The sequence below is a fragment of the Girardinichthys multiradiatus genome, chromosome 24 (assembly GCF_021462225.1).
Source record: "Girardinichthys multiradiatus isolate DD_20200921_A chromosome 24, DD_fGirMul_XY1, whole genome shotgun sequence".
NCBI classification, from domain to species: Eukaryota; Metazoa; Chordata; class Actinopteri; order Cyprinodontiformes; family Goodeidae; genus Girardinichthys; species Girardinichthys multiradiatus.
In genome coordinates, this window is record NC_061816.1 from 4,548,914 (window position 1) to 4,575,333 (window position 26,420).

General features: G+C 42.4%; 3 protein-coding genes and 1 pseudogene across 13 annotated transcripts in view; 3 read left to right on the forward strand and 1 right to left on the reverse strand.

Annotated features, from left to right (window-relative positions):
• agap1 (ArfGAP with GTPase domain, ankyrin repeat and PH domain 1) overlaps positions 1-12,969 on the forward strand; it is a 104,116-nt gene extending 91,147 nt beyond the window's left edge. For all 11 annotated transcript variants that reach the window (XM_047355153.1, XM_047355154.1, XM_047355155.1 and 8 more), the window contains 2 exons: positions 8,103-8,352; positions 8,431-12,969. In XM_047355153.1, coding sequence (XP_047211109.1) covers positions 8,103-8,352; positions 8,431-8,640 — 460 coding nt within the window. In that variant the 3' untranslated portion in view covers positions 8,641-12,969. The remainder of the gene's footprint in view (positions 1-8,102; positions 8,353-8,430) is intronic.
• LOC124861450 overlaps positions 1-26,420 on the forward strand; it is a 700,723-nt pseudogene that overhangs the window by 638,179 nt on the left and 36,124 nt on the right.
• Positions 1-26,420, forward strand: part of LOC124861512 (protein NLRC3-like) — a 737,509-nt gene that overhangs the window by 519,907 nt on the left and 191,182 nt on the right. The window lies entirely within an intron of this gene.
• gbx2 (gastrulation brain homeobox 2) lies at positions 12,666-17,472 on the reverse strand. The gene is made up of 2 exons (XM_047355273.1): positions 16,585-17,472; positions 12,666-15,532 (listed from the first exon to the last, which is right to left on the reverse strand). Exons 1-2 carry the CDS (start codon positions 17,093-17,095, stop codon positions 14,991-14,993), a joined length of 1,053 nt encoding a protein of 350 aa, XP_047211229.1. The 5' UTR covers positions 17,096-17,472; the 3' UTR covers positions 12,666-14,990.

The window sequence follows — 26,420 nt, forward strand, 5'->3', positions numbered from 1 at the left end:
CAGTCGGCTGGTAAACATTAGAAACCTTCAGAGCAGAGACGCAGTCTTCACCACAACCAATTCAGCCGTAGTGTTTACTGCCTTTAAACAGGCTCAGGAGGAGGCAGATCCATCATGTTCCCAGTCAGTTACTGGGATTGACGCCTGTTTAACGTGTTATAGGAAATAAATCAATATGATCCTGGTGTTACATTGATGGAAATACACAGTTCATATAGAGAAACCCCTCTTAGCTGAATGTTTTTAACTCATCGCCTCGGTGTTTAGGTGTGAACTAGTTTAAACTGGAAAAATATTTGGTTTTAATGGTTGATCACAGTTACTAAAGGCTGATATGAGTCTAATTTATTCTTTTCTTTATAAAATCCTTCAAGACATGAGTAAAATATATCGAACTGCACAGATCCAGACATCAGCCATCATTTTAGATAACAGTGAGTTTTTATTTATGAATGACTTCAGTCCAGATCTTTGGTTTTTGACCTTTAGTCATCCTCAGTAAAACACTTCCAGTTGTCCTCCTGGACTTTATTCGTCTTCTTATATTGAAAATAATCCTGATATATTCCTAAAACCCTCAAAGGAACCTGGGAGATGTTCTTCTGCGGGTTTTTCCACCAGCGTTTGGGATAAATAAGATTTCTGGGTTTTTATCTTTAGTTAGACTTAAACACACGAGTCTGTTTCAGTTTTCTGATGAATAAAAAACAATAGAGATAGTCATTGTTGCCCTAAAAGCACCAAACCAATTTCTTGGTTTATGTTGCATAAATTAAATTATCTACGTTTAGTTTATTAAATTTCTCTTCTGTTTCAGAGGCTTTGGTTAATTGGTGTTCCTTAATCATTCATATTGCAGTCACTCAAAAATAAAATATCAACCATCACCATCAGTCTAAGCTGATTAAAAGGCACATTGTGAACCCAAAACTAGATATTCCCATTAAAACCTTACCTTTGTGTGTTCTACATCCACATCCTAATTAATCTGGCTCCTCATTTGTCGCATTCACTTTCTCCTGTCTGGTCAGGAGAGACCCTGATGCTGCATTAACCCCCCACTTCATTAGTGTCAGCCGGGTCCGCTCATCTGCATCCAACTAATCTAGTAGGAAATGTCAATGGCTTCCCTGGCCACGAAGCCAGAGCCGTCAGGGTCGCCACCACCACTTTGTCCCTAACAAAAGACCCAGAGAGACTCAACAAGAGCAGCTGACTGTCCAGTTCTGAATGTGGTTCAGGTTTACCAGGAGTCCAGTTTAACCTTTCAGGAAATCATTAAGCTGTGTGTCCAATAAACAATGTTGGCTTATCTGCCTTAAGAAGTTTATTCTTTCTGGTAGGAAAGCTGCTGTTGATGACAGATGTTAAATACATAAATATGCAACAAGAAATCGGATTTCACATAAATATGCATGGAAGAAGTATGTCTAAAGGCAAATAGTCGGAGAATTTTCATCTCGGAAGACTTTTATTTGTTTTTTTACCTTCCAGGTCCTCTGGAAAGATTAGACAATGACCCAGGAGGAGCGAAAGCTGAAATGTAGTCAAAAGGATGAGTTTTTATCCTTGAATGTGTTTGAAAATGTCTTTTTATTTTTTGAACTACTTTAAAACATTATGAAAAGCAAACAGTAGATTCAGCTCAAGCAACAGTAACATATCAGTTGACTATCTTCTGTGTTTTATCCACTAGGTGATAATACAGCATTATCATTTATTTCAGTAAAAACCCAGTGGGCCAAGCATGGCGCCCTGAGGAACTCCACATTAAACCCTTCACGTCACTATTAACAGTAGCTATGACACGAATTTGAGGACCGTTTAATAATGGCGAAATAAAACAGTAACAGTAAAATAAATCCTTACAGCAGTCTAGTTAACTTTAAATATTCATGAAGTCCCGGCAGGAAACATGTCACAAAAGAGATCAGAATATTTCAGTTATAGAGCTGTAAAGCTTCCTAAAACCTGCCGGTAACAGTCGGTGTGGGTTTTTTCCTGTTTTTAGTCTGAATCCATGTGGTTGTAGCTGCTATTATTAGTTGTCTCTTTGTACGTGTGGCCTCTGGTCATTCTGTCAGAATCAACTAGACCACTGCTGCTCATGTTGCAGAGTAAAAACAGTTTTCTTCCTTCTGTTTCTGGTAAACTGAAGAAAAACGACAGATTCTTCAGGAAATGTTGGCGTTTATCCTGTTTGACTTTTGAATTCTGGTCCCATCCTGGTGGTTATGATGTAATCTGGACTTCTTCTGATCCTGTGGGAATCAGGAGGCACCTAGAGGATTATCTCTGTGACATGTAGTTAATTATCAGCTCCTTGTCGACTGAAGGTGTCTCTGGTATCTTCTACATCCTGCAGTCCCTAACTCCCCCTCCTGTGATTACATCTCCACCTCCTCTTCCCGAACCTCCCCCCTCTCGGCTCGTCTTCAGGATCCGTGCAGCATCACTGGAGCGTCACGTTTCAGCCCAGAGATCAACTTCCCATCGCTGTGGCCCATTTCTCCTCCACCTTCTCCTCACCTCATTTGCATGGTGGCAGCTCTGTCCGGGTTAACCCCTCCTTCTCCTCAGCCTCGTGGCTGATTCCAGGCCAGCTCAACCCCCACCAACCACATTTTAATTATCTGTGCCTATCCAAGGACAGCTAATGACCTGCTAATTGATTTCAGCCTTTCTTTCCTCTCCTTCCTCCTTGCTTTAAGATGAAACAAAGCAGCCATGTTTCCTGGCTGAACGTAGTGTCCCTCACCTCTTCTTCCAGGGATTCATCTTTAAAGGACATTAGGTCAGGCAGTTAGCTGATGCTCCATCTATCCATCTATTAATCTATTAATTAGAGGGCTAATTAGGCCAGAAGAGAAGTCACTGACACCATGTCACTCTTAACCCCGTTTCTTACCGCTCATTACCTCCCACACACACATCCTCCACCCTGTAATTAATGATGGGCTTTAACAGCACAGTCTAAGCTCGTTCATCTCAGCTCGTGGCTGAAGGCGCAGCTCCACCATCCTGGTTTGGTCTACCTTAAACTTATTTTCTACACCCTGACTGAAAATATCTGCTCAGTTTAACAACTTCTGCAGTCAAGGACTTGGAGCCTATAATTAACTTCAGAAATATTTCCTAAGAGATCGAAATGTCTGCTTGTTTTCTTTCCATGTCCAGATGTTTAGCTGAAGATCTGCTTTAAACGAACAAATTATGAAATAATACAACTAAGGATGGGACTGCAGGTTGTTTTAGGAAATTATTGAAGGCATTCCTGTAGGGAGAATTGAGGAGAATTTAACAAAAACTTTTACCAAACGTCTCATAGATGGGTGTGAATGGACGCATGGTTGGAGCAGAGCCTTCTACAGCCAACGGGTCCGTTTCATGTCTGAAAAGCCGGGTGCGAAACGACCAAATATGCAGAAATATGAATTGGTAGAGTGATTAAGCGATCACCTGCTGAGCGGTCCATTTGTTTGGGAATTATGGGAAATATAACCGGATGTTTGAGATTTCTTATTTTAGGACAATATTTTGATCTTATTTCTGAAGATAATTTCATGTTTCTCTCAGAAATCACAGATTTAAGGTGCAGCAACATGTTTCATCATATAAATTAATTACTGCCCATTATTTATTAACACAGTCAGTCAGTCATTTTCTACCGCTTATTCCATAGTGGGTCGCGGGGGAGCTGGTGCCTATCTCCAGCAGTCTATGGGCGAGAGGCGGGGTACACCCTGGACAGGTCGCCAGTCCATCGCAGGGCAACACACAAACAACCAAACTCCTAAGGGCAATTTAGAGAGACCAGTTAACCTAACTGGCATGTCTTTGGACTGTGGGAGGAAGCCGGAGTACCCGGTGAGAACCCATGCACATACAGGAAAAATGATTCAGACTGTTGTAAAAACAGCCAAAATCAGAAAAACCAGATTCCTCTTCATTGTTTCCTGTCAAACAGATTATTTTTATTTTTTCTCTTCATCCCTACATGCAGATTTAGTGTTTATTCTGCCTGGTTTCTGTAACCTGTCTTGTTTTGTGTCTCCTTCCCATTTTTACCTTTTATTTACTGGTTTAGTGTCTTTTTTCCTGCTTTTATTATTATTTTCAGTTTCGCTGTCATTTAGGGCCTCTTTGCTGATATGAAGCTTCATTATATCCTTTGTTTTTTTTTACTTTGTCTCATTTTCCTTCATGTCTGATTCTGAGTTTTACTCTTTGGGGCCTCACTTAGAGAGAAGTAAAGGCCCCCAGCAGTCTGGGGCCCTCTGTCTGCTTTTCTAAGTATCTGATTCTTTCTCGGAGGCTCCATCAGTTTTAAAGTTAGTTCTAGTCCTGCAGGCCTTGTTTGGTGGTTATTGTGACAATCAGTGTGATTGTCGGGGTGTGTGCTGGCGTTCAGCTCTGGGTCAGTGGTCCTTTTAAAACAACAAACACACACAGAGCAGCTGGTGGGATGTCCAGTGGTGGTCGGCCAAACGCCCTCTGGTTTTAGGTGGACAGGAAGCTCGGTGTGTGTGCAAACACAAGCAGACAAAGCAGCCTCTGGGGGAGAACGTTGACACACACACACATACACACACACACAAATACACTCACACACACAATAAAGACGGTCACGAGCTCAAACAACAGGCAGGAAATCAGAGATTCACAGTGGGCCCAGTGTGGCACTTTGAGTAACACCAAACAAAGTCATGTTCTGATGAACAGAAGCTGACATTATGATGAGCTAATGAAGCTGTCAGTCAACAGCTCAAAACAGGACTTTAGAAATCTCCCAGCAACAAGAGTCCAAATGAAGAAATCCCAGGAAATAAAACCCATATTATTGGTTCCTACGAGGTCAGGAAGACTGGGGGATTCGATCGAAGTAAGTTCCTGATCTGAAAAAGTATGAAAAACGACATATACTACAAAGGGGGAAAAAAAATTATCTCCACGCACTTTTCTCTACAACTTGTACTCATCAATCCACCCATTTATCGATCATCCAGCCATACGGGTTCTGTGATGATTCTGGGTCTCATAGCCGGACCTCTGTAGAAAAACTGCCATAAAATCATTGGGAACTTCTGTTCTTGTTCTTAATGATCTCTGGAAATCTGAGTCATTATTATCCACTTTGTGAAGACGTTTTTCTAGCAGCATTTTTAATAAAGCACAGGAGGCCCAGTACTACACCCTGAGGGCCTCCCAATTAAATTACTGACAATAAGAAGAGCAATCAGTCGTAACATTTCTCTGATTCTTCTTGATTCTGAAGGCATCTGGTAGAAGTTTCACCTCTTTACTTCCTTGTGTTTTCTTTTACTCGTTTTTCTTTGTGAAAACTTCTTATTGGGCTTTTTGCAGAACACCCCATTTTAGTTTATTTTCCTTTTTGACAGAGTTTTCTGTTTCTATCAATATTCAGTTTGTTTTTTAGCATTTTAGGTTGTTTTTGGGTCCATCGTTGTTATTTTGTTCACATTTTTACAAATTTAGCTGCCAGAGGTATAAATTATATTATTAGCCACCATGTTTAACCATCAGCTGCGGCCCAAACCCCAAATATGAAAGGAATAGTTATGAAGACTAAATTATCAGTCCAACATTATTAATTCCTCAAAGGTGAGTTATTGGTTTTATACATTTTTAAGGACCCATAAGGACCTTGTGGTACATGAAAGAACAAAACCATCCAGGTAACCCAGTTCATTTTGATAACGCTCCAACCAGTCAGCCAGAAGACCCTGACCAGAGCTCAGCTGGGTTCTGTCACGGGAATAAAACCAGTACAGTCATCATGTTAAAGATCCAGTGGGCCCAGTGGATGTATGACGGTTGTTTCTTCTGGCTGGTGCAGATTTTATCCTCTAATTTCACTGACTGTCACACACAAATACACATTATTCCCCCTCAGGGCTTCGCTTGACACATTTGCATTGTGTGTGTGTGTGTGTGTGCTCTCTTGTCACAAGCGATCTCAACGGGACTCGTGTTTAATTATCTACCCAGCATGCCTTGGTGCCGATAACAACGCGCTTCCTCTAATGGGATGTGAAAAGGGACACACACACAGATTAACACACAAAATATGAGTGAATGTGCATTCAGACACATGTTAACACATACTGTCACACACACACACACACACTCGGTGTGGTTAATTAGCGCAATTAGCCTCTCCAGTGTCCAGAGCTGTGTTTTCAGGACTCGTTAACTCGTGATGAAGAGTTGCTGTTTACTGCATCATGCATTAAATACACAAACAACAACAAACCAAAATACTCAATTATAAATGATACCGTTAACACAGTAAAGCAATCAGAGCAAACCGGCTGTTAAATGAATCACATCCATGTTAATAAAATGTTAATTAACAGTAAAATACTGGAGAAACATTCACTACTTACACCTGAACACAGACCAACCAAAAGCAACAAGCTAACACCAAACAGCAGAGCTACGTTTCAAACTCCTCCAAGTTTATCTTCAGTTTCTGATGACATTAATACATTTACATCAGAACTGCCGTCTGTTCTGGACTGTCTGTGGGCTCTTAGCAACTCCAGTGAGGGGAAGGCATGCGTTTCCCAGGTCCAATGGCCTCGCATTTCCTCCCAGAGTCCCGCTGGGCGCTCACACACACTCTCTGGGACACCTCCAGGCTTTGTCCGCGGGCTGTCGGCCGTGGTCCCGTGCCCGGCCTCCCCGCTCCCTGGTTTCTGGGTTGGGGCAGGAAGGAAGAACCTCCGGGACATTCCGTGATGCTAGGCGCCACTCTGAACCCCCCACCAACAGACGCACCACAACACAGACTGGTATCCAGGAAGAGAGTTAATGAGATTCAGATAGGTTCCCACACTGGTCCAAGACTCTCCGGTCCAGAGTTCACTTCAGAAACCATTTCTCAGCCTGAAACCAAATTGGATCACGAGGAGAAACATTTCTGCCAACATGCTGAAACTTCTCAGAGTTTTATAAATAAAAACAACAGATCTCCACCCCTTCCTCACTTCCTGGTAGAGGGGGAACAGCTCAATATCAGTGGTCCAGGCTGGTCCATCCCCGTCCCAGACTAATCCCTGGTTGCTGAGTGAGCCGCTGTTTACACGGAGGGATTAGATGGGAGATTAGATCCATCACAGTGGTGGATTAGACAGATCAGCAGTTGATGATACTCCAGTGGTGAACAAAGCTTCCTTCTGCCTCTCTGTGTCTTATTTGACCCTCAGAGGACAGATTTATAGTAATGTGTTGATCCTGCAACAGAAACGCTCCTGCTTTTTACTTCAGCTCTAACCTTCCTACTAGTGGGGAAATAGTTGTATATTAATCTAAGGCTGATACAGTAAAAACTAGAAACAATAATTAAATTAGTCTGATTAGTAAGGACAGGATGTCCTTTTTTCTTCAGAAATCTCTTGAAATATTTTTTACAGCAACTGTAAAAACAATTAACAGCTAAAGTCTGCTAATCATTTTTTACAGATGCTAACCTGGTTTCATTTTGTGACTCTAGAACCACGATAAAACATCAGAGGCTGTTGGCGACCCGATAGAAACCTCAGTTTGGATGTTTACCAGAACATATCGAACCAACAAATGTTGAAACCTTAATAATACATCGGCTGCAAGGAGAAAAACCTTCAGTTCTGTTGATCTTGTTAAAGGCTTATGTCTCTCCAGTTCTGGAGAATTCCCACCAGAACCAGCAAGAAAAAATCACAGATGCAGTCCTTTCCACACGTTGCCATTTTCATTTAATTTATTGTGTCTCATTTTATTTCTCTTGGTAGTTCAGTATTTTATGAACTATGGAGATACTCTGATAAATCAGACATATAAAGTAATTTAAATAAATCTTCAGTCACATCATTTTTCTGTTGATGGTGGTTCTGATCCACTTTTTTGGACTGGCTAAATGTTATGCAAACCCACAATGGGTCAGAATGACCACATTTCCTTTTGCTTATGATGCAATCGTGTTTGGGTGTGATATAAACAGATCCAGCATGTTTCCTTCTGTTTAGTTTGAATGTTTTAAAGTTTAAACATTTTATCGATCAGCATCCTGACATCTCTTTTCCCTGGGTTTGGTCTTCCAGGGAGGAGCGGGAGCGCTGGATCCGGGCGAAGTACGAGCAGCGTCTGTTCCTGGCCTCGCTGCCCTGCACCGACCTCTCTCTGGGCCAGCAGCTGCTGAGAGCCACGGCCGAGGAGGAGCTCCGGGCCGTCGTCCTTCTGCTCGCCCACGGCTCCCGACAGCAGGTCAACGAGACCTACGGGGACGGATGCACCACGCTGCACCTGGCCAGCCACAAGGGCAACGTAGTCATCCTGCAGCTCCTGGTCTGGGTAAGCGTCATTCGGATGGATGCGAGTCAGTAAATCTGTTACCAGAATGAGATCTGAACCTTGTCACTGTCTCCACAGTACGGCGTGGACCTGATGGCAAGGGACGCCCACGGAAACAGCGCCATGGCGTACGCTCGGCAGTCCAGCAGCCAGGAGTGCGTGGACGTCCTGGCTCAGTACGGCTGCACCGACGAGCGCTACCCTCTCATGGCCACGCCGAACCTGTCGCGGCGCAACACCAACCGCAACAACAGCTGCAGCAGCCTCGGCAGCGCCGCGCTCATATGACCCGAAACACTTCCTGGGTCACAATGCCACAAACAAATTCCCAGTTTGGGAGAATTCTGTCCGTCCAGTTTGGGAACCACTACATGTTGTGATGCTAAGCCACGCCCTCATTCGCCTCACCACCACTGCCACCATTTTGGATACAGATCACTGGTTCTTGGTGACGCTGCTTCTAATAGGAGAACCGTGGACTGGAAGGAAAATCCCTAAGCATGTTGGGAAATGTGGTTCACAGTCATTGAAGCTTCTTGGGAAAACAGATCTTATACCTCATCGTACGAGCTCAGAATTAACATTACAAGGCCAGTTCAGCCAATCAGAATCCATCTGACCTCCCATCCAACCCAGTGAAAACAGCTAAAGGAGCAAACATCTCCACCTTGATCCCAGAACTCTGTGACCTCCCTGCCTTCACAGGTTTCATGAACGTATCTCCATGGTGTTCAAAGTAGAAACTGAATCAGGCTGGTTCTTAGCTCGTTCAGATGCGATAGATCTTAGACACTTTGTTTTATTTAAAGCGTTTTTCCACCGTTGTGTATATAAACCTTAATGTGCATTGCTGGACCAATGGTTGAACATGTCATCATGGGAAGATTTGTGCTTTTTTGCAGATGATATTCGGGTGTATAAAGTCATAAAATGTATAGAAGCTTTTTCAGGCTCAGGGACCGGAGACTCTCCATCGTTACCATCCATCGTCTTTTTCCCAGCGAGTCTTTTTTCCTTTAACTTCAGTATTTATGAATGAAGAACCTAACCATAATATTGTCCAGGATTCCTAATGTTATTCTATTATGTCAAAATAACATAAAGACAAAGGGAGCTACAAGGGAACTGGTTATCTTCAGGCAAGCTGACCCCGTCCGTTCTGCTCAGCGGATCTCCAATAAGGGCTGTTTCTTCTTCTCTGCTCTAAAAACCTTCTGTAAATACTCCACCTCTCTGTCCTCTGTTTCCTTTAATGACTGTGTAATGTAAATGAGCAAAAACAGGAAGTACGTTCAGTATGTGGGGCTGCACAGCAGAAGTGTGTGTATAGTATTGTTTGGTTTGGCTCACCGATGGACTGACCCATCGTGGGCTGGAAGGTAAACGTAGGTGTTTAAACCAGTGGTTCTGAACATTTTTATGGAATCGGAGTGGATTGTTGGGGACCATTTTGAATGGAGCTGAACGTTTTGATTGGCCAAGTCAATCATGAGGTCAAAGGACAATCCACATGTACACAGGGTACATGTGGATTGTCCTTTGACCTCATGATGACTCCTTGGGTTCAGCCAAACCGAAGGTTTAGACGGTGCTAAAGTTCAGGTAACTATGGTGTTTAAAAATGCTGTTAGATTCCGAATGTTTTTGAATTTCAGTCACAACTCATGTCTAATCTGGTAAAAATGAAGTTAGGACATTGTTTAAATGTGAGTGGACCAAGTTAGCAGGACATTATGTCTACCAAAACTCCAAACGGCAATAAAATTTGACCTAAAACGGACAGAAATGGCTTGGTTCAATGTGACTGGTGGTACTTCAGAACATCAGGACTATCTCAGCTGGCCTTGGTCCAGTCTAATGGTCATAAAGCCGTTTGTTTTCTGCTTCTTCACATGGGATAGTTTGAATAACACCCTTACCTTTATTTCTGTATCCGTGGCGACCTGGTGATGTTGAACCACTGGTTTGTTCTCCTGTTAGGAGTGATTTTTGAGTGTTGCCGGTTATTTCCAGGTGTAGTGAAATCCCTTTTCCTCCTACCCTGGTCATGTAGATTGTTTTTAGATATTGGACTTAAAAAGTGAAGAGAGTCTCAGGAAGAACGATGTGACTTTGGTTTGGGCTGGACGCCGCCATCTTTTCACTCTTATCTAGAACTGTTAAGGTAGACGTTGCTGCAGCAGTTGAGTAGTTCTCAGCTGGATTATCTGAGCAATATTCATGGCTCACTGTGTCGTCGTTGCTTCATTCAATCTGATGTTATTCTCATAGAAACCTAGAAGCTGTAAAATCAAACTCTCCTTTAGCTAAACATCAGTTTTCTCCTCTTGCCTTCCTGATTTTTCACACCTGCCTTTATCCTCTCAGATTTATTTCAGTTCCAGCGCGTCCTTTCCCTACGTGCCAGTATGCCGTTTAGTCAGCTCGACGGGCGTGAACAATACTTTTATTTCTGAGGTAATTGTTTTATTTTTCTATTCCACATGTCTCAGGACCATTGGACCAGACACAATGATTTATTTCTGACAGAAATGCACTAAATTTAATATAGTTTGTCTCTCTTTATTACAACACGTTTCTGATATAACTTTAGTCTTTCTTTATTTGAGGTTTATTTGAACTCACAGCTATATTAACAGCTAGCAGAAACAAAAGCATGGCACAACTTAGTTTAAAGGGAGACTTTCACTAAATCTGTGCTTAAAAACCTGTTTATAATCTGAATTTATATGTAATGTAAAGAAACAAGCCCAGAATGTTTATTTAAGCTTAACGTATAATTAGATGTTTTTTGTCAGTAAAATCTGGATTCAATGAAAACCAGTTAGCCTCCAGTCAAAGAAGTTTGATCAATATCAACAAACAGAAAAGTAATTATTTCTGCTCCTTGTTTCTAGTTTACGTAATCTGACAATTATTCTGTTTTCTGCTGACAAATATTGTGACTTCACTTAAAAAAATTGTGACAGGTACAAATATCGTAACATAAGAAAACAGTTTAGCAGAAAAAAGATTCTTTAGGTTTACAGGCAAATAAAAGAAGGCTAACTTCTATTTTACTGTTTTAAAAAGGGAAAATGACCCTAACTCTTACAGCTGTGACCGTTATCAGGTAACCAGACATGGCCAACAGAAAAACTAACGAGTTATTTCTCCTGTTATTTTTATTTTACTCCATCAGTGGGCTCAATTTATCTCCGGCTAAATATAAAAACTTCTAAATTGAAGATTAAAACACCATGTGATAATATAGCTACTGATTAGCTGGTTAGCTTGACATTTCTAATGGACAACAGCTGCCAGTTAGCTTACTTAAATGATCCTGCTGGTCTGTCATTCATATTTACACAGTTCTGGAAATCTAAACCTGTATTAGACATTTGGCAAACCTTACAGGAGCAGAAAAAACGCATCAGGATCTGAATTGGATTATTTCCGTAAACTGCCGAGGCAAATTGCTGGTTAGCTAGCAGTGAAAAACATGGTTTATTAACTCAACTGTCTAGTTTTAGCAGGTGAGAAAATTATTAATAGTCCGAGTCCATTATGGAGTCATTTTCCTTCTGACTAAATTTAAAAAGTTTAAAAAACCTTTGATTTAAATTCCCATAAAAAGAAGCAGCAAGCACTGGGTTAGCTGGACGTAGCTAGCTAGCTAGCAGACAAGAGCTAAATGTCTTTTCTTCTAAAAACTGCTGAGTCATTCTGCTTGGTTTCTGTTTACAGAGGTTAAAAGGTCAATTTCCTAACACTTAGCAAGTGTTACAATATCAGAGAAATTTGAATTGTTAGTGTCAAAACTGCTGAGTCATTTCTCCAGCTAGCTTCAACTGAACAAACAGCTTTCTTAACAGCCTTTTTTCCACTTGTATCAAAATATATTATTTTAGACCATAAAATCGTTTTTTTCCTTAATGTTAAATATGAAAAGTTTAAACACAGTTTGAGAATAATCCCAACATAAAGCAGCAGCCACTAATCTGGCAAAATCATTAAAATTAATGATTTCTATTGGTTTCTGGATCATGCTAAATGTTTTTGACAAAGAAAAGTTAAATATTGAATGTAATAATGGAGGAAGAAGTAAAAATATTTGACCTCTGTTTAAAAGCTAGCAGATGAGAATCTTGTTTCAGTTTTCACTAAACCTTGCTGACATTTAGGCTAAAAATTGTAAAAATGCTTCAATTATTTGACTCCTGGAATGCATTCGCAGTGTGACGAGGTTACAACGTGTAGATAATTAAAAGTCTTCTCTGAAAAATGATAAACCTGTAAAGATGTTTCCTCATGTAGATTTGAACAATGCGAAGAAGTGTTGCCTCCCCCCCAACCACCCAGGATGTCCGTTTTATTTCTCAACGGAGAAAAACCCCAAACCTTTCTGTACAATTTGTCCCAACCTCCATCCCCGTTTTATTCATGCTTCCCTGTTTTATCATCCAGATGCATTATTGTTATTGTTGTCACTGTTAATCTAATTAATATTATTATTATTATTGTTAAATTTTGTTGTACAGTACCAATGTTGAGAAATTCTACCTAATGCAGAATCTTCTACTGTAATTTGTCTCTTTTCAATAAAGACAAGAAAAATGCTTCTTAATATAAACGCGACATGCGGCTTTTTATTTGTGGTCATTTTCAGGAACAGTTCCTGTTTTTAGAACGCTAAATGTAGGAGAGAACCAGATGATAAAATAATCCCACTGAAACCCTGATGAAGCCGACATTCCTGCAAAGTTCTCAGCATTTCCAAATGTCTCTGGAAAAATCAGACCTGAAAATTGATTTAAATTTGGATTAAATGAAATGTGCAAATATGCGAGGAAATGGAAATGTGACAAAAACTGCATGAATCTTTAAGGTGAATTAAACAACTCATCAGACTTAATTCACACGGATAGTTTTACAGGATTTAATTGGGCTAATTTTGTTTTTTACTTTCAGATCCTTAAATTTTTATATTTTCTTAGGACCAAACCTTCTTGACATAAATGACAAGTAATGAGTATTAAAGCTTTAACTTGATATGGCAACAAATAAAGGTTTTACTCAGTAACGAATCATTAATAGAAATAAAAATGAGCCAAAAAAAAATCTTTAGCCTCATCTGAAAATGAGCAGAACCTGAATCTAAAGAGCTGAAATATTTATTTAGAAACATCTGCTTAGAGTAAATTGTTACAGAAAAAGGGTTAGGCCGTAATATCTGAGGATTTCTCAGCAGATGGTGGATGAGGTGATGATAAAGATGAGGATGGGAGGCTGAACCCCCGCCGGTCTCATTTAACCGGCCTCCTGGGACCTCCTCTGCAGGCCATGATCCAGGTTCAGGTCCGCGCTGCTTCCTGTGAGACTAGAGGCCCGGAGCCTGGACCAGAACCTTCTTCCAGAAATCAGAGGTGATGATGAGGGACCAAGTCTTTCTTTCAATAAATAAACTAAATTAAACAATTTAATCCCAAACTTCTAAACAATAAATCCTGAATTTCTGAGAAATTCGGACTTTCTTTTCAGTTAATTTAATGATTTAAACATGTTTATGATTTTATAAATTAAAGGTTTTGGTCTGAAAATATTTTTTCTCTTCATAAGCTCCGAACTATTTTCTAAATTAATTAATAGAAATAGAAACGTTTTCACTGAGCACTGTTAATAAACTGCTTTAAAGTTTAAATTTGCGTCAATTTAGAGGGGAATTTTTTGACGCAGAGACCTGGCAACTGGGCCGCGTCATTACGCAAAGGTGCTTCAGTCCAGCTTCCTGCGCATTCTACCGGACCGGTTCCGGTTGCAGTTTAGAGCAGCGAAACAACTTCGATTTGGGTTATTTTTGACTGGAAGAAACCTGATTAATGGGCGAATGACGTCACTGGAGCCGGGTAAAAATTAAACCGTTATTTTGACTTTAGATGAATTAGTTTTAATTTCCACTCAGGTTTGGAAAGGTTCTCAAATTCTGCCTCATTAATCTGTTTGTTTTGGGCCTAATTTCCTCCCATTTCTGCGGGTTGTTCTTTATTTTTGAAGACTTGAGGCCTTCAGAATGAAATTAAATGCGTGTAAATAATTATCAATAAGCGTAAAAATGGATCTTCTGATCTTATTAATGCCGTCCAGATGGAGGGGTGTGTGGAAATGAGTCAGACTGAACGCATCACCTCACTTTGCGTCCTTTAATCGCAGATTTGCACATTTGCGTATAAATAAATTAGCAGCTTCATTCAGTCCAAAGCAGCAGGAAGATCTCCCTCAGCGCCTCCTGTCTGTATTTACATGAAGAAGAGGAGATGATCAGCAGTCCTCCTCCTGCTCTCTCACTGCGCCGCAGTTTTTGGCGCAGTTGCAGCGGGTTCGCGGTTAAAGCTGCGGCTCTTTCTGCGGAATCAACGTTCTCAGGCTCAGACGGTAAAAAGAAACGAGTTTGGGTCACAAACTGATCAGAATCGAATCATCGAGGTGATAAATGTTCTGATCCATCCATCTCAGGCAGAATTATGGAATAAAGAGGAAACATTTTAATTTAATGGGTCAAAACAAATAAAGTCATTAGAGTTTTTCAGATGTTTCCGGTTCGGCTCAGAAATCATCGCTGCACACAGAACCAGGTCTGCGTGAAGGTACCTGCAGTTCTTCTACGGCCTGGCCTGCTCCATCTGCTGGTGCTGACTCCTGATGGCGAAGCGGCTCACATGCACCGGGATCGGAACCACGATCTTGGGGTTCCGGCTCGGCTCCCCGGACTTGTTGTTCACGTTTCCGGCCTTGACCCGTTTCCACTTGGCGCGCCGGTTCTGGAACCAGATCTTCACCTGCACCTCGCTCAGCTTGAGCGCATGCGCGATCTGGGAGCGCTCGGTCAGGGACAGGTACTTCTTGCAGTGGAACTCCTTCTCCAGCTCCAGCAGCTGCTCGCTGGTGAACGCGGTGCGCCGCCGCCGGTTCTTGCCGCTGCCGCCGCCCATCGCGCCGCCGCCGGCCGAGCAACCGCCGCCGCCGGAGGAGCCGTGAAGGTGCGGCGCGTCGTCCAGGCCTCCACCGCCGTCCCCGTCCTCCTTGTGGCACATGGACGTGAGGTTGTCATCGGAGCTGTAGTCCAGGTCGCTGTCCATAGAGAAGCTCTCATCCTTCCTGCCGCTCTCCTCTTCCTTGGAGTCTTCTTTACTGTGAGCTCTGGCTGCGGGAAGAGGAGACAAAACTCACATCAGTTTCTGGTTTTTAGGTAGTTCGGGGTTAGTTTTTGGAGCCTGTCGCCGAAAACACAATTAAATAAATTGTTTTCCAGATTAACTAAAAGAAAAAGTCACGTAGATGTGATTTCTGTTAAAAATAAAGAGCCAAATATTACAAAAAATCCCAAATCAGAAAATAAAATGTAATATTAATTCCAAAGATTTAAATTCAGATTTAATTGATCGGAAACACGCTGCTGGGTATTTATGAGTGAGGAAGAGGAGGGTGACAGTATCCATCATCAGGTCGGATCAGATTCAGGACGCGTTCAGCGGGGATGTTCCGCTTTCACGCGTAATTACGCACCGACTGTCTCCACGCGGCCTTCTTCCCTGTGCGTGTGTTGATGTGTGTGCGCGTGCCCAGTGATGTCAGAGGTGATGACAAATAAAAAAAAACAAATATGTCACGCGCCAATAAACCAGAAGCACGCGCAGGTTTAGGAATCTGAGCAGCGAAATTCATCATTTCTTAAAAGTTTTATCTTTTCACAAAATGTCCTTAAACTAAATGACAGATTCAACAAATAAATGATTAATATTTTTTAAATAAACAAATAAACTGGATTAAAACCATTTAAGTGAACTAAATAAATCAGATTGTTCATTTTGATCCATTAAAACTGAGGCCTGCGGCTCCACATTATTCATGACTCATTATTATAAACACATCCTGCAGGATTTAATAAAAACACATTAAACAATCAGTTACATGTTCAGCTTATTAATTTTGTAGTTTTTATTTTATTTATTTAAGCTCCACAAACAGCTAATGTATTTACGGAGATCCTTTTTTCTTAAAATCTCAGAACTTGTTCTAATTTTTAGGTTTTAGAAATATTTATTTTGAAGTACTTTAAACAGATAGATAATTAAACACACACACATTAAATAAGTCATATTCTGACCCGCTATGTTGTATAAATCTAATTAAATTATAATAATATTTAGAACATGGCATTCTCCAGAGGAACCGACCCAGCTGAAACCCGCTTACCTGTGGATGTCTGCAGCGGCGTGTCCGCGTCGTGGAAAGCCGGTAGCGCGGACTCTTTCCCCGGCAGGAAACTCTTCCCGTCCTCCGCCTCCAGCCGCAGCTCCTGAGTTTTGTCGAAGACGGCGTGCAGGGCCTGGGAGCCGAACTTCCTGGCGGCCTCCTGGTGCTGCTGGGACGGGGAGAAGCCGCCGGGCAGCGAGGCCATGAGGGTGGAGGTGAGCGCCATGCCCTGCGTCAGCCCCTGCGCCAGGCTGGAGCAGAAGCCGCTCTGCAGGCTTGGAATCTGCGGGTGGTGACCGCTGGGCAGAGCCTGCTGCAGGGCTGGAGGTGGAGGCGGGGGCGGCTGCAGCACCACGGACCGGTAGGGCATGAACATCGGGTACCCGGTGTAGACGAAGTGTCCCGGGCTGGGCTGCGGGGGCCCCCCGATCAGGGAGTCGATGCTGAAGGCGGTGGTGCTTCCGAGTGGCCGCTGCATCACCATGAAGGACGGACTGAACGCTGCGCTCATATGAACGACCGCTGGAGCTGCGAGGAGGCCGGGGAGGAGGCGCTGTGGGCGGCCGCGGCAGGGACCGAGCCCGGCTGGGGTGGCGACAGTCACCGGGAGCTGAGGGGAGCGATAATCCGATCAGAGACAAACATTCCTCCCTAAAGTCCGCAGGAGATCAACAGCTTCCAGATAAAAAGCGCAAACCGAACGTGGACTGATCCGTTTGCGTCTTTCCGCTGCTCCGTGACGCGCCGTGCGCACTTTGGAGAGGACGCGGCTCCACTCCAACTTGATCCGGACCTGAAGTATCTGTGTGCGGACTCCTCTTCTCTCTGATGCGCTGGGACTGCCTGAGTGGGCGTCACTGTGTGTTTCCTGCCGCTCCGCGCCTCCGCAACTGTTTTGGATTTAAATTGCGCTCCCCTCTGTTTAATTGCGCTGCCTTTAGCGCCAGGACGCCGCCTCCCTCGGTCTCTGATTGGTGAATTTCAGGTGACGATTCGGGTGTCGTGAATGATCGGAATCCACGCAAAGTGGGACCAGAGGCCATTAGGAGCAAGAACCACTGAAAATAAAACCTGCGTGGGTTCGGACAGGAAACAGTTTGTCTCAAATAAAATGTTGGTATTATTTTAAAAGCGCAGGAAGTTTAAACTCTGCATGGATCGGATTAATTATATTATATTATTATCATATTAATCATTTTAGACAACATTTTATTTTTCTACAGTTTTGTCCTCTGATAATAAGAAGGTCTGGTGCTGAAACCGAGCGCTGATGGAAACAGAAATCTCTCCCAAGCAGAACATTAATGCATGAACCTGGATGGTTCGGTCCAAAACATGATTCCAGTCTTACGTAATGCCATCATCAGGGAGGAGATCACCAGAAAATGGTTGAACTTTTCTGTTTTCTCTGTGAAACATTCATCATCTTTTAGTTTCTGACTGAATTTTATTTAAATCATTGAGAAGAACAACTGCAGGTTTCACTTTGGTTCTTCATTTAAACCTTCTAGCTTTATTTCCCTGACCTTATCTTCATGAGGGGTGGAGCAGAGGATGTATATTCCTCCCCCCATGTGAGCTTCTATAAAAAAATCCTTAATGAACCAAATCATTAAAGAACCAAAATTATATCAAACTAAAGCTTTAAAGAAGTGTTTCATATTATTTACATTCTGAAAAGCATAAGGAGTCTTCTGCAAATGTGAAACATGACCATTATTAGCACGGTGGTGAAGTCTTGATGTTCCTGCTGCTTCTTATGTTCGTTTTTTTCAGGAGTCTTCACGATGAGCAGCAACAAGAACATGAGATGGTGTTATCTAAAGGTGAGTAGCTGCATGTTTCCGTCTAAATCAGGATGCGGAATAAGCACCTGTGAGGGGATCATTTCATGTGAAGCGCTGGAGATAAATGAGCAGAGGACCACCCTGGAGCTCCACATCATTACTCATCCTCTCATTTAGGTCGAACTACCAACCCAACGGGTTTAGTTCCAGGAACCAAAACCAAACTTAGAAACTGAAAAAAAGGTTTAGATATCAAAGAGACCTGAAACGGTTTATAAAATTAAACTATATATATATATATATATATATATATATATAGTTTAATTTTTGTGGGTACCAAAGCTAAATGTTTAGGGTCAATAATAATCAGAACTGCTTGGTTCTAATATATTACAGCACTGCCCCTTCAGAGCTGCAGGATGAAGAACTGTTTATGAAACCAGTTTATTAGTCAGAACTTCTTAGTTTGGTTCTTATGTTCTGGAAAGTGAACGAGTCAAAGCTGATTCTGTGTTTAATGATTTCAGAAACCAATGTTGGGTTTATGATGCAGGTTGATGTTGTTAAAGGATCCAAACATGTTGTTCAGCTGCTGATTTTTACACTACAGATAGATTCAAATTTAAGTCCTTCCTCAATGTGTTTAATTAAAATGATATGTTGTTTACAGTAGATAAAAAGGTAGTTTGGGACACTGGGAAAATTTCGTTTTAAATTTTTTATTCCTATTAAAAATCTTTATTTAGCCAGGTGAGATGTTTGGGAGCCAGCAGTCATTTACTGACAGGATCTGGTTCAAACTGAAGATATGTTGATGATGTCAGATAATAATGATATTTATATTTAAAGGGGGTTGAAATGAGCCAAATTCCTTTTTTGATTCCAGCTGTTGTGCTGAAATCAGTCGGTCTGAGACAGATTTGATTTCTTCTCATCGCTGCATCTCCTGATGTGACTGATCTCTCTTCCTTTCCAGTTTCATCAGTTTGTATTTGCAGCTGAAATCAGATTCAGCTCCTGCTGTTGTGACTCCTGATGAGCTCTGTAGTCGACGGGTGATTATCCTGCGATCCATCTCCCGCCCGTTGCCACGGCGCCGCTCTAAATCACAATGTTTGCTCCTGCGTCGGCATCAAACTGCATTCTGATGAATCCTGGAACGACCTCCTCATCAATTCATAAAAAAGCTCATCAATGCCAGCGGCGTCGAAACACATCAGAGGGGACACATGTGACCCCTGACCCCAGTGAAGCCCCCTTCTCTTCTGGGCTGAGTCAAGGACATGCATGAATACCTCCTCCTCCTCCTCAGGGTCACTGGGACACGATCTCATTAAAGGCAGCCTGATCTGCAACTGCAATGCAGACATTAAATAGCAGTATTTTTCAATTAGGGCTGACAAATTCAATCAAAATTCCATAGATTAGGATGAAATGAGGCATGGGTCATTTACAAGGGAATTTAATTGCACCGCCATTAGACAAATAGTACAGCAGTCTCTGTCTCATTATCAATCATGTGGGGCATCAATAGTAAAAGGTTGGAAGGCAGCAGCTGTGTGCGTGTCGGTGTCTGTGCACGAGGAGCGTGCATGTCCCACCGCTGCCACCAGCAGCTAATAAATACCCTCTTTTGTACTTATAAATTATCCAGTTTAATTAACAACATGGATTATGATTGGACTGTGATTTAATTAAACCTTTCCTGCATGCAGGGCGAGCGCCGCTGCCATCCATTATGAGGTGGTGAGGGGGGACGGAGTGGGGGGGGGGGGGGGGTACTGTAATGAAGTTTCCTCTGATAGGAGCTGCTTACCTGGGAGATTATCACGCGCTGCAACAAGCGGCCATAATGGACCGCTGAATGGATCCAGAACCATGCAAACTGCTCAGATGTTGCATTAGACCCTCCACCCTCCTCCTCCTCCTCCACCTTCCAACACCAACCTGAAGGAGAGAAACACAGATATTATCACTGCATGATGGAAAGTAAATGTGATGTAGCAGAAAAACCAATCAGATCAGAACCAGAACAGATGGTCCATCATGTGGATCAGTCAGAACAACCTCATCACTGTCATCAGAATGTTCGGTTCTAACTGAAGCTAAAACTGATCCAGTAACATAAATACGGACCTACCTGCGGAAATTCACCTTTGACGATAAAGGTGTTTATTGTTATCGGCTCTAAAAACGTTTTAAAGATCTAGAAAGAAACGCCCAAACCAGATTTACTTGATCTATTTAACATTAAAAGTAGCAGCTTTTACCCAGAACTTTTCAAATATTTAAGCCTGAACCTTCTCAACACATAACAGACGAGTCCAGGTGACTGGGTCAGCACAAAGTTCACCAAACTAACCACAGGTGGTCCTGATTCTCCACCGATTCATGGTTCAGAAGCAGTTCCTGCCCTGAGTGGAGAGAACCAGGCAGTTTGTCCCTAAATTATAATTTTTTCCACTAATAATAAACTTAGCGTTGTTTTTTCTTCCTGCTTTGGTCACTTAAGATCTACAGATGCAGCAGACCAACAAAGTGGTCCATCATTGTGAAGTGGAAGGAAACATTCATGGTTTCTAACATTTACTGCTAATTAAAATCAGAAAAGTGTGGAGAACATTTGTGTTTGTAGGTCAGTACTCTGAAAGTTATCTGTTCTTCTTTGCTAAACATCTCAGGCTCAGGCAGATTGGGTGGAGAACATCTGTGAACATCTGTTAGGCCACATGAATCTGGTTACCGTCCCTTACTCTTGCTTGGTTTGTGGAGTTCACAACTAGCAGATGAGCTGCATGTATCATAACAGACTGGTATTACTGGGAAGGCACCAAGACCTTCTGAACCATCTCATCTCAGGTCCAAAGCTTGCATCAATTAAGATTCAGATCAGCGATTGGATTTTTGATTATCAGAGCTGAAAGGGGCTCGATTGATCCACCAGCGAGGTCAGCCCTGCTCTCACGGGGGTTGCTTCAGTGAGCCGGGAGGCCTGATGAGGATTGAATTTTTTCAAGTGTCTTGTGGCAGCGAGGGGCGTCCGTATTGATCAACATGCTGCAGAAAACCTCCATCCGGACCAGTCGTCAGAGGAACATCTGAGTGAAAACGTCTTCAGCTCCACAGTGGAGTCATGTTAACCAGGAGTGTCTTCCAGTGCAGTCCCGTCCTCTGATGGTTCCTCTGTTCTCAGCCGGGTCAGCAGCTCAGTCCAGTTATGTTTGTTTCCTTTAGGTCAGGATAAAAACCCACAATTTTTAGGTTTTAAAGCTGAACACGAAGACACGGTTCTGCTCTGAACGTGTTAAAAGGAGGTAAAAATCCAACTTGAAATTGTTTATTACTCTTTATTACAGCTATGGGAAATAGATTCAGATATGATTAGTTTTACACCGAAATGAAAGAGAAACAAACTTAGATTAGATTTAGTGTTGCTCTGTAAGATTATTCAGGGTCTGTTATTTCGACAGAAGCTCCAGCAGATCAATGTGAACATCAGGTTATCATCTGCAGGAGGTGGGCATCCCTCCCTCTTGACCTCCCAGGGGTCACCTCTCACCCAGTGACCTGCTTTGGTACGTAGGCTGATCGGGGATCTCCTCGGTCTGTTTAACAGGACTTTTAACACCGTCTGAAAAGTATTTATTTCAATAATGCAATAAAATCAGGACACCTGTAAACACAGAGGCTCACATACTAGATATCAGCTGCAGAGAGAAGAACCTTCTGAACCAGGAAGCTCCTGGACCTCAGCTACACTGAAGTAAACACCATCAAATCAATAGTTTTAATAATATAAGCAGCATTTTCACCAGGTCCCAAAAGTTTCCTTACTCTGTAGATCTGATACTGGACCCAAAGCGTTCCTGCTCTGTCACCTCAGTACTGAAGAACTAATCTGGACAGAATCAAGGCGAGCATCTCTGAGATGATTCCTGAATGATGGTTGTTGAAGGTTCAGATGAGCTGGACTGAATGTAAAAGTGAGATGTGTCTGAATGTGACGTAAACCAGGACGCTCTGTCGGGACGCTGGTTTACAAGGACCCAGATAAAGTTTTTATTTTACCTCCTCAGAGTAAAAGCTGGTAATCAATGGACCGGCGTGGTCTCTCTGAGACTTACAGGCTCATTAAAATAATTAGAAGCCGAGCAGACTCCTGTAATAAACTGCTGTCAACATGAAGACAGCAGCAATAATTCACATACAAGCCACAGATTCTTCATCAAACACTAAATCATGACTTCATTGAGACAAAATAAAGCTGAGCCTCCTGATGCAGCTGCGTCGCCCCCTGCAGGCCACCGCAGGGAAAACCTGGATCATGTTCCTGAATGTGAGGATAATTCAGGCTCTGCGAGCTCTGAGGACACCTGGTTTCTCCTCCGTTCCAGCTTCACAGTTTGCTGCCTGGAGATGGACCCAGGAACTCAGAGACATGAAGCAACTGAAGCTGAGAGGAGTCGAGACGGTTCTGGGAGTCGGGTTTTTCTAACGGAGGTTTGTGATCTGAGGAGGATTTTAACAAGTAAATCTGAGGAAAATTGTTTGGAAAGAGAAACTTTCCATTACATTTGGCTGTGAGGTCCTTTTCAGATCTCCACGTCTCAGACCCGACTGTTCCTCCCCAGGGAGCAACAAACTGGGCTCATTCAGGCTCATTAACAGGAATTAGCTGTTTGACTTGCAAAGATGATGAATAAAATGAGTTCTGGAGGGGGTTGAGGAGAAACTGACCCCTGAATCAGCTGAAGAGTTCATTTGTCAGAGAAGAAGTTGCTGTTTAACGATGGATGAGGGTTAAATGTTAATGTTCTAGCATGAGGTGGGATTCACCGCCCTGAATGTGTTCAGATGTAAGAACACCATGTTCTGTGAAAGAAGACTCAGCTGCAGCGTTTCTGAAGCATCCGTCGCTGAGCAGGTGTTCCTCCAGCTTCTAATGACTGTTATTAGCCCCTGAAAGCAGCGTGACCTCTGACCTTGGCCTGTGAAAGCATGCAGGTAAGTATGCGCTGCAGTGAGAACAAGCTGTCCAGACATTTCTTGTCTTTTTCAGAGGGGGAGGAAGATGAGGGATCAGTGCTAATTAGATCAGGCGAGATTTTTACGTCCTCTCCCACAAAGTCTCCAAAATACACTTATTTAATTATTACAGCCTTAATTACTGCTGGTACAGCATCTGAAATGGGATGAGAAGAGACGGCGACTAAAATTGGGTTTCCTCAGGGTTGAGTGTGTCGCCTCCTATTAGCAGCATGAAGGCCAATCTGGCCGTCTGCTGCTGCGAGCGCTGAACACATTCTCCTCCCGACACAAACAGGAGCTGCTCATGAATGAGGGCCTTGTCCGCAGAAAGCTTTCTCACAGGAAACATCTCCTTCGGCTTTAATGTTATTATCACCTGCGTGTTTCCTGTCGGCCAAGATTTGGCCCGCCGGGTCGGTTCTCACAGATCAGACACCGAAGAGCTGGAGTTTGTGATCCACAGGCAGCTGCCTGTCAGACCGGGTTCAGGGCTCATTGCCCCTAAATCTGAGATCTGCTTCTCTAAAACCAGACTGATCTCCTCAAACACATCATTGTTTGACCTGTTTAAAATGTTATAAAAGGAGAAAATGTTCTTCTTTCCCGCCTCACTGCTGGAGCGATCATCATGTCTGACTGCACACTGTCTGACAGCTGGAAGAAAGCATCCCTCCTGCTGCTCCCTACAGTGTTTTGCCCTCATATGACCGATATCACTTCTACTTGTTTATCGACCTCTGATCTCTGATAGTCGGTTTAAGTCCAAAATACTCTTTCTTGTGAAGTTCTTGAGAAGTTTATACTTTACAAGAGCTCAGGTGCAGAACTCCTGGAAGGTTCTCAGTAGCTGCCACTCCCTCACAGGGACTAAGGTTCTGCCCAGATAATTAATCAAGAACAAGCGGCTAGAACTCCCAAACCAGGAAGGATGTGACTCTGTTCTTGCAGCCCTGGTTCTCTGGATGGCATCTTACTGGCCTCCAGAAAGATTGTAAAGAAATAGTTCTGGTTTAGGCTCAAGTTTCTACCATCTGTGTAGAATAATCCAACCTGCAGCAGGCATTGTGCTGTTAGGTACTCTGGGTTCGCTTCACTTCAATAATCAAAAAAATCCATAGAAAAATTCTACTGCTAACTTATAGAGTTCTAATGGCCTGACCCAATCTCAGATCTCCAGGCTCCTGCGCTCTGGACCAGTTCTCTGCCCGGGTGTGGTTGGCTCTCGTGTGTTATGTGGGTCTAAACTAGATTAATTTAAGAGCATTTAGTGGAACATCAAGTCCTGTCTCATCTTTGATGCCTGGGTTGGTTTTGTTGCTGTAAAAGTCCACTACAGTGAGATCATTGGTGTGCGATTCACAGGGTTCTGCTGCGTCATGACCGGATATGTTACTTTTAGGTTGGTTTTTATATTAAAGGATCAGCTGACCATTTCAGGGCTTTAATCACTCTTAATGCTTTAATTATCTATATGAATAAAACAGAAATATTTCCAGCCCAGTCTACAAGTTCTGGTTTAGAACATAATCTCCAGAACCTGCTTTTATAAATCCATCTGTATCCTATAACATTTAGGTATAAAGTCTTGCTAAATATTTTTACAATATCTTCATAGAGTTTGATGCTTTTTCACAGATGTTCTGTCCAGTTGCTTTATTAAGTTATTAATACATCCTAAAGCTCAAGGGATGAACCGGGTCTAGAACCCTGCTTAAAACTGGACCTGCAGGACCAGAACTCTGTCACAAAATATTGTCTTTTGTTTTTTGTTATTTAACTGGATCTACAAACATAACCAAACATAAACCAGTGTGAGAAAAAGCTAAAACCAGAAAATGATATCAGAACCGTGACCAGAATTAAAATTCTAACACAGCCGCAGAGTTCTGGACTAAAACATGCAGATAAAACACTGATTTTTGCTTAATACAGCATGTATGATGTTCATAGCAGTGATCAGTATCAGTGCTGCAACATAAAGCTTTAACAGCACAGCTTAAAACAACATATTGGGATAAAAATGAACAAGTTGGAGTGTTTCAGTGGCCCGATTGGGTTTTTATGGTTTATTCTGGTGGAAAATCTGCTCTAACGCGGCTCATTTCTGAAAACCATGACCTGACTTGATGTTTCTGCTGCGTCTCTGAGTGCAGCAGCAGGTCTGGCCGTCAGATTGTTTGGCTGGGAATGTTTCGGGCCGAACCGGCTGCAGACCGAGAGTCGGTGTGAGTCTGTGGATGAAAGAGCTGTGACAGATCTCTGGCTGAACATCAGGCGGCGTTTAGTTCTGCTTCACTGTTTCATGTAAGAGGCCGTAATGAGAGCTGAGAGGCAGAGAGGACCTGAAGAGACTCGGAGCTCAGATTAAAGGGACAATCTGTCATTTTCCTCAAATGTTTTTGTCATAACTGCCAGATTTAGGAGAGGAAGACAGGCTGAAATGCAGAAACGTTTGCTGCATTAATTAAAAGATAAAGAAACAGCAGATCAGTTATTTTTGTTCATTTTCAGAGCTAATGTCTACAGTGAAACGAACTATAAGCACTTTAAGAGATTTAGTGTTGTTCCAATAAAGGTTTTCTCTGAGTTTAGGACGCTAAATAGGCTCAGGTCACCATGGTGACCTTAAACATGGTTATATTTAAACATGAGCAGATATTATAAATCATTATAAATAATATAAATGTAAACTCTCTGTTGTCTGTGTGGGAGTATCTAATCTGGTCCAGCAGGTGGCGATACTGTCAACACTGCAGGCCAAAACTTTACAAATAACACATAAAAATCAAAACATCTTTACATGAAGAGTCGCTCATCATAGAAAAAACATTTTAATATAATCTAGCAGTTTTTTCTTGCGTAAACTTGCCTCAAAGTGACCATCTGGTTTCAACATGACCATGACTAACTTAAGAAAAACGGATGGTTATTTTCATGGAGATTTTCTTCTACCAATAGGCTGCGAACATCAGAGCATACCTACAAGTAAAGGGAGGAATATTATAATCACGCAGGAAATGG